At 35.8% G+C, this 14,075-nt stretch overlaps 1 protein-coding gene and 1 long non-coding RNA gene across 12 annotated transcripts in view; both read right to left on the bottom strand.

Annotated features, from left to right (window-relative positions):
* Nucleotides 1-130: 130 nt before the first annotated feature.
* Nucleotides 131-4,699, bottom strand: LOC127964838 (uncharacterized). The gene is made up of 3 exons (XR_008155144.1): nucleotides 4,280-4,699; nucleotides 4,016-4,085; nucleotides 131-523 (listed from the first exon to the last, which is right to left on the bottom strand). It is a non-coding gene; the product is annotated as an uncharacterized LOC127964838 (long non-coding RNA).
* Nucleotides 4,700-8,722: 4,023 nt separating this feature from the next.
* Nucleotides 8,723-14,075, bottom strand: part of pcbp3 (poly(rC) binding protein 3) — a 60,858-nt gene continuing 55,505 nt past the window's right edge. For 6 of the 11 annotated variants that reach the window (XR_008155142.1, XM_052565225.1, XM_052565227.1 and 3 more), the window contains one exon: nucleotides 8,723-14,017. Coding sequence is in view for 9 of the 11 variants with exons in the window: in XM_052565225.1 (XP_052421185.1) it covers nucleotides 13,963-14,017 (55 nt within the window). In the remaining 2 variants the exon portion in view is untranslated. The remainder of the gene's footprint in view (nucleotides 14,018-14,075) is intronic. The other 5 variants (XR_008155141.1, XM_052565228.1, XM_052565229.1 and 2 more) reach the window with 1 other exon arrangement.

The raw sequence follows: 14,075 nt of genomic DNA, 5'->3' as shown, positions 1-14,075 counted from the left end.
TAAGAAATGACAATGCAAATAAAACATGAGCATATAAGAATATAACAAAATGTTATTTTATTTTGTTTTCTTAAACATGAGATTAAATGTGATTGAGAGACTTAATCACCTCTGCTCATCATGCAAAAATTCAGATACAACAAAAACACATGAGCATTCAAGGAAATAAAACAGCATTCACAAAGGGATCCTCAAACACAGCACACCCAAGTGAAGAGTTTTGTTTTCTGCGCCTGTGCTTTGGCAGACAATTTACACAAGTTCAGCTCGAGAATCATTTTTTGGAGCACCTTAAAAGTGTAATGGATCTCCTATGGATGAGTAAGATTTAAAGAGTATATTAGTCCAAGTAGCATGGCTGTAGCCAATGCTACATTACCTAAACCAGAAAGCACCTCTACATCTTCCAGCACAATGCAGATATCTTCAGGGTCTTCTGTTGCATCAGCAAATTCATGCCTTCATCACAGAATCCCTAAAAGGTCGTCTTTATGTCCGCTTCGGTTCTTGCAGGGTCATCATCCTTTGGAAAAAAAAATATATATATAAAAATTGTAAATGTATGGCATATATATAAAAAAAAAATTATACAGCATGTTTCTTTTTTTTTTTTTAATGAAAACCCCAATACAAACATTAAGAAATGTGCACTCAGCTTATTTTAGACTTGTGGACCTCAATGGAATAGTTCTAAATCATTAATAAATAATGGTACAGTAGTGTAATAAAAGGCTATAATGTGACACTGAAAATACACATATTTGGAGAGAAACAACAGTTATTTTTAGTGAACAACTCCACTTCCACAGCACATTCAAACCGCCACGAGCCATCTTAAAACAATGCTATGGCGTTCGGTCACCAGATCACAACCCAACTCAACACCTTTGGCAGACTATGTTCCACTTTATAATGGAAAATACAGTGCCTCTGTCAATATCACAACAATGAATAACTATGCTACCTTAAAATCTCTAACTATCACTCAGTGACCGTTTGAAATTTTTAATTCATTTAGATTAATGACATTAACAAATTACATTTATAAAATCCAGATATTCTCAAGAGCCATTGATACTTCGGTAACACTTTAGAATAATCTCCATTAGTTAATGTTAGTTAATTCATTAAGTAACATGAACAAACAATGAACAATACATTACTGTATTTATTCATCTTTGTTAATCTTAATGAAAATACAGTTATTCATTGTTAGTTCATGCTAATTCACAGTGTATTAACTAATGTTAACAAGCACAACTTTTGATTTGAATAATGCATTAGTAAATGTTGAAATTAACAAACTAAGATTCATAAATGCTGTAGAAGGATTGTTCTTGCTTAGATCATGTTAACTAATGCAGTTAACTAACATTAACTGATGGACCATTATTATAAAATGCTACCGATACTTATTTCAAATCAATATTACTTAACTTTAACCAAAACTGGGCACAATTAAAACAACTGCTGACAGCACACCCTTCCCTCATTCTCTGAAAACGGTTGAGTTACTGAGTACAAGCTTTTTTTCAATTTTCTTAAGAACAGCGCAGTCCTTGGCACCACCAAATTGGTGGAAATCTTTGCCAAAATACAGGTTTGTGTACTTTAAGTTCATCTATAAAATCATTAGTCACTTTATTTTCAAACCAACATAGATGGATGCAATGCCATTCACCTAAACGAGCGCCTTGTAAAATATATTACTTTATTACTGAACAAACGGAATTACTTTGTATGTTAAAGGTATATATATATATATTTTTTTTTTTCTCTTTAAAGTGTGACGTGACATACAGCCAAGTATGGTGACCCATACTCAGAATTCGTGCTCTGCTTTTAACCCATCCAAGGTGCACACACACACACACACACACACACGGAGCAGTGGGCAGCCATTTATGCTGCGGCGCCCGGGGAGCAGTTGGGGGTTCGATGCCTTGCTCAACGGCACCTAAGTCGTGGTATTGAAGGTGGAGAGAGCTGTTCATGCACTCCCGCCACCCACAATTCCTGCCGGCCCGGGACTCGAACTCAAAACCTTTCGATTGGGAGTCCGACTCTCTAACCATTAGGCCACGACTACCCCGTGAAGCCTGGAATTAAACTGCTGTTTTTCATCAGGCCCAAAGTTTATTTTCCATTTCCGTCACTAATTAAAGGGATAGTTCACTTTCAAATTAAATTAGGTATGTTTTAGCTCAACTTAAGGGCATCCAAGATGTAGGTGTCTTTTGTTTTCGAAGTAGTTTACATTTTTATATTTTTAGGTCAAACCGTTCTTGTCTGTGTCTCACATAATGGAGGTCTATGGTCACCACCTCAAAGAGCATGCACAGAGAAGTCCAAATTAAACAATTCCCCATCGTATGTACACATTGATGACCTAAGACACAAAACGAGCGGTTTGTGTAAGAAAATTAACAGTATTTATTTTGGTTTTATCTCCTGTACACAACCACGTCCAACTGATCTGAGTGTGCGAGTGCTTCTGGCTTAGTCTGCGCAAGCACGGAAAGCGCCGGAAGCGATCTCTCACGCGTGTACGTCACTCATTGTTTACCACACAATACACCACCAATCTGCACTGTCTGAAATATAATGCAGTAACTGTAATTATTTGTTTATAATGCACCCTATAATCGTTGCAATTACAACAAACACAACACATTACTCACTCTATTGACAGCGTGCCATTGGGTCCCTCTGGCATTGGACGTCGACTCCAGTTTATACATGGCAAACTAAACGCAACGTGCAAAACGCTGCGGCTCAACAGCGGAGGAAACTCAGGATCTTCAGTCAGGCTGGTGTGTGATACGATAATGTCCTTGTTGTCGTCTTGTAGTTGTTCCATTCGTGACAACATATGTTCTCCAGTTCTGTTGGCATCTCACAACACTTGCTACTAAAACACCACCAATTTTTAAGAGATCTCGGTCTCTGAGGCTTGAAGACGTGCTGCCGCAGCGGATGATTCCATGATCGCTCTGGTTCAAATAAATATGGCTGTGACAAATTCAACATTGTCTGTTGATATATTGAAATCGTCTTCCATTGCAATTTCCTGAACATATAAATATGTTTAAATCTTCACAGTGTAAGTTAACACTTCGGAAATCTCTGTGTAAACCATAGACAGTAAGTGGAAACAATAAGTGCGCTTTCCGTGCTTGCGCAGACTAAGCCAGAGCGCGCACACGTCACACATCAGGAAGCACTCGCGCCCTCACATCAGTTGGACGTGGTTGTGTACAAGAGGTAAAAACGATATAAATACTGTTCTTTTTCTTACACAAACCGCTCGTTTCGTGTCTTGGGTCATCAATGTGTACTTACGGTGGGGAATTGTTTAATTTTGACTCCTCTGTGCATGCTCTTTGAGGTGGTGACCATAGACCTCCATTATATGGGTCACAGACAAGAACAGTTTGACCTAAAAATATCAAAATGGGAAATACTGCGGAAACAAAGACACCTACATTTTGGATGTTCTTGAGGTAAGCTAAAACATATCAAAATTTAATTTGAAAGTGAACCATCCCTTTAAGTTTTGGTTCCTTGCCACTGCCACCTTTGGCGAATGGGGATGCTTGACTGATCGCATAGACACTATTGGAAGAGAGTTGAACTGGATGATGACATCACTGAATAATCAATGAACTGACTTTTTCTTAAAAAAAACAAAACAAAAACTGTCTGTTTGTTATTGTCCTCTTGCATTATCGACAAACTATTTTCCTGTTTAATTATGCTGCTTTGACAATGTGTATTGTGTAAAGTACTACATAAATAAAGGTGAATCGAATTGACTATTAAGAACTGTGCTTATCAAACAGGATGATATCACGTAAACCTAAACCAGTGGCTGTGTGGAGTACAAAGGTTTAAAGAGAAGTTAACATCAGTCATTTAATTCATATCGGAGCTTTACAATTTACTCAATATTTTAAAATTAAAAAAAATGTACATTAACTCTTTACCCATCAGCAGTTTTTGACTCTATACTCACCAAATACTGCATCATATTCATCTTCATTCAGGTAGATGCATAGATCATTGAGAATGCACTCTTGCTTGGTCTACATGGCGGCATTGTAAAAAAACAGACAAAACATTTTTTTAAGTTCCGATATTAATACATTTGACACCCTTCAATACACATCTCTGAGCCATTATGCATTACAGAGCACTATATCAATAGCTTGTATTAAAAAACAATATATAAAAAATAAAAAATTTTTAAAAAGAAAACTGAAGAAAAAAAAAATACTACCTGAGACACTGGCACCATCACATCTTGAATCTTTTTTCTAAACACTCCACCCTTTTTGGTAAACACTTTTAGCAGATCATCAGAGAACAGATCCAGTTTGGACATGAATTTTGGAGTGTAAAGGAAGGGTTGTGATCCGATGAAATTCATAATTTATCTGAAGACATAAGTTACAGAGGTCTTGTTTATGGGCAATTCAGCAAAGACAAAAAAGGTTAAAGTGCTACAAAGAAAACTAAATATTTAGTACAGGGTCAGGGTGACAACTTATTTATGACAGAAATCATTTTCGATTATTCCTCTTGATATATTAATCGCAAGTAACAGAATAACATTAACTTACACATACAAGCGCTTGGAGAAACAAAACGTTATTAGCTGCCTACACAGACATAATGTCGGTCCATGACCATAATCTAGCTAGCAGAAGAAATGCAAAAACTCCACTTACAATTACTGAAGCAGCGAAATGTAGTACTTACGTCGCTAAAACACTATTTGTTGTTTAAGACGAGAGACTTCGTGAACGCTGTGAATTCAGTCAGGAGCACGTGAACTTAACAAGCGTGACTAATCTAAAGCCTTCGATTGGCTGACGTGCTTTGATTGGCATCTCAATCGTTTTAACAATGACGAGCAATAAATTAAATATAGATGAGGAAGACCTAAAATATACATTTGAAACTTTGTCACCCTAACAACAGCTGAATACAGAGTAAGAATTTAAAATCCTAGGGGACAATTTGGCCATTTCTAATTATCGGGCGTGTCTTATGGCCCTGGTTTTATACATTAATTAATGGTACTGAAGGGTTTTCTGTTCTCTCTTGTTATGCGATGTTTCATTTTAAGGTTATTTGATACTTTTAGTAAAAAAAGAAAAAAAGAAAGTCTGCACCACGTGCTGAATCCAGAAACCTAACATCAGCTACAAAAGACACACTTAAGAGCTATTTTCATACAGTGCTTATAGAAAAATAACTTTCTGGTATGCAACAAGATATTAAGAAAGCATATTTTAATTAGTTTGTTAATTAAATAAAATTAGATGGACGGTGACGGTTTCCGTTGATGACGTGCATCCGGTTAAGACGAACAAAAAATATTCTTGTTGACTCAATTAAAAAAAAAATGTTGTAAACCTAATTTTTTGAAAATTACATTGTTCATGTTAAATATAATTAAGTTGACACCATTTTTACAAAGAGTTATGTTGTATGTGCTCATTTAATTAATTAAATTGAACAAAGAGCAAAAATCATTTTTTTGAGTGATATTCCACAAAAATATCAGAATGATCTATTTGAATTTCACAGTGACTTTAAATATGAGTAATAAAAACAGCAATGATTGCTTTAGCAAGCCACACTAATCAGTTGTTCTGTGTTGAAGGTTAATAAGCTTATTGTGATCTTAAAGTCATAATGAATTGGTACTTTACAAATTCAAAACATTATATAATATAAAGTGGATTGACTCTTATCATTTCCAATATTACATGCCTGCAGTGGATTTTTTTCGTCTTATCTTTTAAATACACATTAAATGACCTGTCCTAATGAATAATTGATGAAAAAAACACCTAATTAGTTTCCATGCCCTGTTTTACCCAACATAAAAGCCAACCTTTCAGCAATTCAGAGGGTGCCACCAAAGGGAATAAGGTGTTTTGCTCTGTGATTGACAGCTAAACTTATCCAGCTCCACACATTTATGAACAAAGTGATTGAGGTTTTTAATAAAGTGTAATTAATTTATTCTTTGTATTGGCTGTCTGATAAACCAGAAGTTACGGTAAGTATTGCTGAGGATTCTATGTTGTTTTTAACTTACTTTAAGGAGGATCAAAACAGCATTTAAGTGAAATTACCCTATGTATGTTGTCAGCTGTGTCTGCAATGAACTCTTTATTCATGTCAGTTTCTTTCATTGGTAGCTACATTTTATGCCATTTCAAACAGGGCTGTCAGACGCATGGGAATCACACATTATTGGGTTTAAGTATATTAAGGATGAAGTCAGTTCCCAGGGGGGGCAGTTTTATTTCAGACTATTGTCAGTGGAAATCGAATGAGATGTAGATATAATGAGTCAGTGCACATCTAAGAGAAATATCTTTCAGAAGGAAAATACAACACTTTTAGCTTATTACATATTTAAGTTCACAATACAAAGCATTGCCTGAAAGCGGCTGCAGATATATGAAAGAACAGGTAATCAAACACTGCTTTAAGAATATATATATATATATATATATATATATATATATATATATATATGAGCAAACAAATATCTGTATTCTGAATAGCTGTATTGAGTCACAAAGGCATAAGAAAATTTATTCCAGTAGGACTTGGCATCAAATTTCTTAGCTACACTTCTAAAATAAGGTCCCAAAAGGCAGTTTTTGAAACTGGATAATCATTATTATCAATGATACCAATCCACAATCTGACTTGTGATGCATCCTGGAATTAAACCACACAATGATGGTTTGTTTGGTACCCTGATAGAAGATTATTTTCTGTGTTTTGGACACCAATGGAGTTTGGGTTCCTTGCCACTGTCCTTGCTCAGTTGGGGACACCCAATATTCAGCAATATTATTGAATTGACTGTACAGAAACTACTGGATGAGAACTGAACTGAGCTGACTGATGGCACCAGTTTTCTAAAGGGTTGCTTTACAGCTGAATTGAACTCTTTTTATCAACTCAATTCTTGATCTTTACACAATTATTGAATGGAACTGAAACTGGACTGACCTTTGATGAACAATCACCATTTTATTTTTTTTATTTTTATTTTTATTTTTTTTTTGGGGGGGGGGGGGGGGGGGGGGTTAGCTTCTTTTCCACAGAATTTGTCTCTGTTTGAGTCATTTAAGTTTTACTGCTTTAAAACGACCTGCATTGTACTATAAGGTAATTTGACTAACATTTCATGGAATGTTCCATTTTTTGGATAATTCATCCAAAATTTAATTTGGTCATCATTCACCCACCTTCTTGTTGTTCCAAACCTGTATTTCCATGAAACACAAATTATATTTTAAAACAGAATTGGACCCCAATGACTCATCTTTTATTGCTTTTTTATTAAACCCACATAAATGATTAAGATCAATAAAACCAACCTTTTTTAAGCTTTTCTAAACCTCTCTTTGAATATGGACTTTAGCGGTAAATCATACAACAGCAGTCAACCATTCAAAAATCCCCTTTCATCCCCCCACAATGGTCAATTTTATTCAGGAAAATTGAAAAGCATATGTAGTTTCAGATTACTCCACCTGTACTACCAGCGATAACACAACCAACACTGAAGTTCCTGAGTGTTTATCCTCTGGACTGCACCTCGTCTCCTCTGTTCCATAGGGAACATGCAGGCCTACAGCCAAATGTATTGAGGGACTTGGGGAGGGCAATCAAGAGGTGTTTTAATTTGAGCTTATTTCTGGCAGGGAACAAACTGAGGCCAATGACGGAAGGTGGGTAGATGTGACCTCTCTTCCCCCTGGAGTGACGTACTAATTTTGAAGCATAGCACTGATCTAGGGCAGTTTCCAAAGCTTTCCCTTGGCATCTGAGAAAGGCCGGCAGGATCAACCGGCGATTAGCCACGCTGATGTTTTTAATTTAAACAAAATGACTTTGAGATTTATTAGCGGTTATAGAAAACCTTGTGCAGCAGAATTACAGAGGACAGCAAATAAACCGTTGTTCAAAACCTAATGGATTTTAAATAACGATGCAGGTTGTTCATGGTTCCCAGGTGAAGCTCGTATATGCTGCTGCCCATGTCCCGATTCAAGCAAAACCTTGAATCTCACTATATTGTCTGAGTTAAAGGTCTCTGAAGCAGAGAAATTGTCACAGAGAACTGTAGACACTCACTGCTATTGATTATGCCACCCAGGAATAACAACACCTTCGGCCTGACCATGGATCACTTTAAATGTGTTGCTAAAGTAGGTCAAGCAGCTTTAAAAAATAGAGTTTAAACTAAATATCAAGTGATAAAACATCTGGTTGCACTGTTTATGAGGCAAAATCACGTGCTAGTTAATTTACATAAAACTAATTACAACATTTAGCGACCTCTAGTGGTAAAAAGATGCATTGTGATAAAAACAGCTAAATGAAAAAGTATGTAATCTATATAAAAAACTTCTAATTAATTAAAATAATACATTCTCTGTCTAATCAATTATACTAATCTATCTATCTATCTATCTATCTATCTATCTATCTATCTATCTATCTATCTTATTCTGTATTGTGAAGCACTTTGGATCAATAGTGGTTGTGTTGAATGTGCTCTATAGAAATATAAACTTAATAAATAAATAACTGAATGCCCCAAGCCTCCAGGTTTCCATCATGACAAACCACAAAGGATTAACTAATATAAATAATATGAATAAAAAAGGCACCACAAAAATTCAAGGGAAAAACAGACTTTATTATCTCCTTTTTACAAAACATTTCAAAGTTTAACCTAACCTCAGCAGTAATTTGAATCTTATATAGACCTGCAAGCAGCAAGTTGTCCAACATAAAATAATTACTCTGTTACATTTATTTTTTTTTCCCGAAACAGAATCATTTACAGAAGCACAGACAGGTAGAGGGCTTATTTTTTTTCTTTTTTTTTTTTTTTTTTGCTGCTCTAGTACAATGAAAAACTGCATGACGAACAAAATGAATGCAATGGTTTTAGATGCGCACAGTGAGAATTAATGCGTATTAAAACTATGAGTGCAAATTAACCACATGATTTGCATGGGAACAGCATCATGTGAATATCATGAGGTCGGGCAGGGATGAAACATTAAAAACACAAAAGCCGTTTGTAATGGCGTACTGAGTGTTCCACCAAACAGTAAATCACTTTCGACACGTCACTGCAGTCCTATACCAACATTTATTTTTATTGCATTTGTGAAATAATAGTCATAACAATAGTAATAAAAAATAACAAACGCCTCCCTTGGTGAAGCATTCTGCTACTGAGAAATGTCAAAGTTACGCATGCTGCTGTCTGAATATTAATATGCATCTGTACAGTGATCTAGAGCACAGCACGTTATGGACTAAACAGAACATCAAATAAAACATTCCATACATGTATCACAAGACATAGCCTTGTGTAAACATACAATCTAACTTAATGTTTAACAGAGTCTAAGACACTGACACAAAGATTACATTTCAAAGCAGTGCAAAACGTATGGTAAATGCGACAAGAAACTCAACGCTGAATCTAAAACACCTACAAAATGTGTTGAATAATTCCAGATAAATGAGCTACTTTAAAGCAACCGGATGACATCATTTCGGGCCATGTGCACGGATGGCTCGGCATGACCATGTGCATGCCTTAACGAGTCCAATATTATAAAAGTTCTGTGCTCATAATTGACATTAAATCATAAAATGTTAGATTTTGGTGTAAATGGACTCGTGGGTGCATATCTGTGAATTGACTGCAGTGATACTGCTCAACAGATACCAAATAGAAATATAGAAATATATATATCTTTATAACTTCAATGCCTTGCAAATGCATGCCTTTGTACCTGATTTAATAAATAAGAATGTATTTTTTTTTTATGGAAGCATGTTTACACCTAGGAATAATATACAAAAAGGTAATTGTGACTTTTAAATCACAATAAAGATTTATTTCTAGCAATATAAACAAGATATAAACTCAGAATTCTGAGTTTAAATAAAAAAAAAAATCTGGCGGCTTATTAGATAATTCTGAGTTTACATCTCGTAATCGTTTTAGTTTTTTACCCCCACAAGGAATAAGGTATTTTTTTCTAGTAATTACAAGCTTATATATCACAATTCAGACTTTTCTTGTACTATCCTGTCTCTTAATTCTGAGTAAAAAATGTCCAAATGATACGAAATAAACTAAAAACTCGAGTCCACATAAGTCCACATTTTGAGATTGCAATTTCATCCTGTGGTGGAAACACACTTCCATCATTTTCTGTTATAAGATTGTATGCATGATTACATATTCTCATGTAAGAACCATGCAATTGGAAAATGGCAAGAAAGGTAAACTAGAGGTTGAATAATGAATCATGTTGAAGCAGTTACATTCAACTTTCAGCCTCGATACCACATTTTACACATTTAAATGTGGAGGATGAAATAGATATTGATTGCTGACTGAAAAAGTTCCGATTTGGATGAAATGGGACATCAGCTTGGTTGCAATCTTCAGAAAAAATTTGGTAAAATGTTCAGAGCTTAATCAGAGGGCATCAGTACTGGAAAAAAATCACTTAATTATTGCAACACAACCTTGACAGTTTCGCTGGGGTGAGAATTGAAGTGTGTAATTTCTGCGCAAATAGTGAACTATTAAGTCAAAGGATGAAAAAAGCCTCAGTACACTGACTAAACAGGTTTTGTGTGGAAACAGATCAAAATTGAGTGCCTTGCTGCTAATCTTTAGCATGCACGGCATGACATATTCATTTTAGAGGAAGGGAACTCATTTTTGTAGCATCTCCAAATATACAAGCCACAAGAATTTCTCCACAGGTATTTACAATACAACAGACGGGGTTTACGGCATTACACATTCATTTTTAATATCTCCAGATTTTAAAAGCACTTCAATGCCATCAGGGTCTTTATATAACTGCCTTAGGAGATGCATGTACCATACCGACCCATAGCATCTTCATATTTATTTAAACATCTCATGTCACGCAGATTGTTTTTATGCTGCAGAAATTACACATATCTACTTCAAAAAAAAAAAAAAAAATAATAATAATAATAATAATAATGGGAAAGAATCTGTTTGCATCATTAATAGTGTACACAGGCTTTCTTAATAACAATTATTCACAGCAAAACATGCGACATAAATAGCTTAAAGTCAATCAAATTTTGCATGTGAGACAATATATTATCAGTAAGGCTACATCAGCAGGAGGAGACACACTCAAGAATCATGGGTATTAATAATAATAATAATAATAATAAAAACACACAGTTGCTTTAACTGAAGCTAAACAATTGTTATAAAGAAACAATCATGTTTAAGAGCAGACCAGGGTACGAAATCTGCCATCACTTTTGAAAGTCTGGCCGAAACCCATGAACATTCCAGAGCCCGAGATACAAATTGTCCTGACTAATCATTGAAGAGAGGACTAGGGAAATAACAAAGCGCTCTGTTGTATTGGTACAGTATGTAGCAGAAATACGGCCATGGCAGCTGTGTCGACTGTGCGTGTGCATGTCTCAGACGCTGTCAGTGGAGAACCAACTCTTAGTCTCGTCTGACGCATGCAGAGCTTGTGCATGTCTTTTCAGTTCGACCGACAAATATGGTTTTGGAGAGCAATATGGAAAACACTGTCAGAATGAAGTGTGCTGCTGCTGGACGCATGAGGACAGGGCCCAAAATGAACACTCGCCAACTGCCAAGTGTGAGTAAAAATTGATAGAAATTGAATTAATTTGTAATATGAAATCAAGGGCCTCGTTTATAAAGACATACCTTTAATGTCAATGTACGACAACTTCCAAAATGTACCTACAAATGAATCAACAATGCTGAAACAATGCTGGATTATTTTAACCACATTAATATATGAGCCAGTATGTTTCCAAAATGTCCATATCCACAAACATTTTTCCTGAATGCATCCCACTTCATGAACTGCAGTTCAGTTTAAATTCAAAATGGGCATACATACATATATGTAAAATATAAATTAATAATTCATATTAATTAATAACTTATTCATTTGTGAAATTCAATTTCACAAATCCCACTTCATTAATTGCAGTTCAACTTAAATTCACATTTGTTTTTGCCTTTATAAATCTCAATTTGTTTCTCACATTTTTCACATCACATCACATTCTCACATCACATTTTTCTTTTCTGTCTTTTTTTTTTTTTTGAACGAGGCCCCTGGTGGTTATCTTAATCGTAATGCAAAACACAGTTTCATGGCAGGTAAAAATGTTCATCCAAAATGTTGAGGAGTGGCAGAAAGTTAATTTTGGACCTTTCAATGAGAGTTTACCATACTCACAGAGAGAGCGTATGGTGAAGGAGCATGGGGTGGATTTCATTATCAGCACATCTGTATTCACTTCCAAAGAAATAAGCCACTGTATTTCTCACAGTACGGCAAAAACACATCGCATATAAAAAAACCTATAAATAATTCTGCTGTAATATATTCGGTTACTTAAACGTAGATTGTGTGCTGAATTGAAATGTCTCAGCATGCAGTAAAACTGAGAGCGTGGCATACACATTCTCATGTCGTTTGTTTTCACACTGATTTTCTTCTTTCTCTCAGTTCTGAAAGTGAATACAAGAAGCTAATAATGGATTCTTTGTGTTACTCCGCATGCCACAATGACAGATGCAAACAAATCATACAGGCGTGGTGCAAACATTCCAACTCCATCACTCCGTTTCATTATTCATGTATGAGATGCACTATTGTAAGGTTCCCGGTGAGCAAAGCCCTGGAGCAAAGCATAGGAACACTGCTTTAAACTCAATCTGACCTAATGACTGATTGGGAAGTGGAGGATTTCATTGGCTGTGCTGTACCACACCACAGAATACGGACCGGAAAACGTGAATTCACAGTGAAAGCGATGGCAAAACAGGACACCGGTGACATGAGGGGTACTAGAGAGTCAAAAAAAGTCAAGTGTTTTTTTAAATAATTATAAAGTAGGACCATCGGGAGCACAACAAAGGTTGAGTAGGAGGAACATCAAACTGAGATTTGAAACATGTGCACATTATAGAATAGAAATGAGTCAGAATTACTGAAAATACAGGACAGCAAAAGTACAGAGAGAAAACAAACTAGGTGCAATGCCATTGGCTCAAGGGTCATGTGATGCAGTGAAGGATCATGGGTAGAAATTAGAGAGTGCCCATTCCAGTGACCTCAGACGTCAGCCTAGAATAGTTAAGGAAAGAGGAAAAAGGGGAGGGGTAAGGAAAAGATAGAAAAAAATAGATAACATAAAATAATTCTGAAAGCATTTGACAATTCTGTACAAGAATGATAGCTTTTTCCGCCTTGTTGCTCTCCGCTGGCGAGTAATAAGCATGCATTACCATCGATTCGGTTAGGCTGAAAACAATCAGGCTCCCACAATCTCTTCCGCTTTTAAAGAAACACAGGTTCCAGTGCCTCCTCCTTGATTCTGACATGCGTTTGCACTTTGTTACAACATCTGCACCACATCACTAGCTCCTTGCCAACAGCATTGCTAGAAAATGCTATTGGGTGAAATCTGCTTTATCCGTTTTTTTTTTTTCTTTTCTTTGCTGTCAACAAGACTTATGCAGCAATCATACTGAACTAATCTAACAAATTGAAAACAATAAATAAATATATAACGAGATTCAAGCATTCAGCATGCTAAAATACTACACTAAAACACTGCATAACATGAACAAATCATACTGCAGTTGTCCTGCTTTTCTTTTTTACCATTTTTTTTTAAATGTCAGTAGTCTGCCTACATGAACGTAGCTACTGATGAAGTTAACCATGGGGTTTAAGGGTTAAAGGTTGGTGAGTCCTAAGGGAAGATTGTATATAGGTCTATTGGGAATCAGCTGCTGAAAGCGTCAGATAATGAAAGCAGTTTGGGGCTTCAGGATGTAGTCATTGATGAAGGGTCATTCCACATGGCGGCCACGTCTCTGAACCTGCCATCAGAACCGTGGGAAAGCAATATGCATTAGTTTGGCCCCGGCCGCTACCCTG

Source organism: Carassius gibelio, chromosome B9, assembly GCF_023724105.1.
Source record: "Carassius gibelio isolate Cgi1373 ecotype wild population from Czech Republic chromosome B9, carGib1.2-hapl.c, whole genome shotgun sequence".
NCBI classification, from domain to species: domain Eukaryota; kingdom Metazoa; phylum Chordata; class Actinopteri; order Cypriniformes; family Cyprinidae; genus Carassius; species Carassius gibelio.
This window is presented reverse-complemented; position numbering and strand designations above follow the sequence as displayed.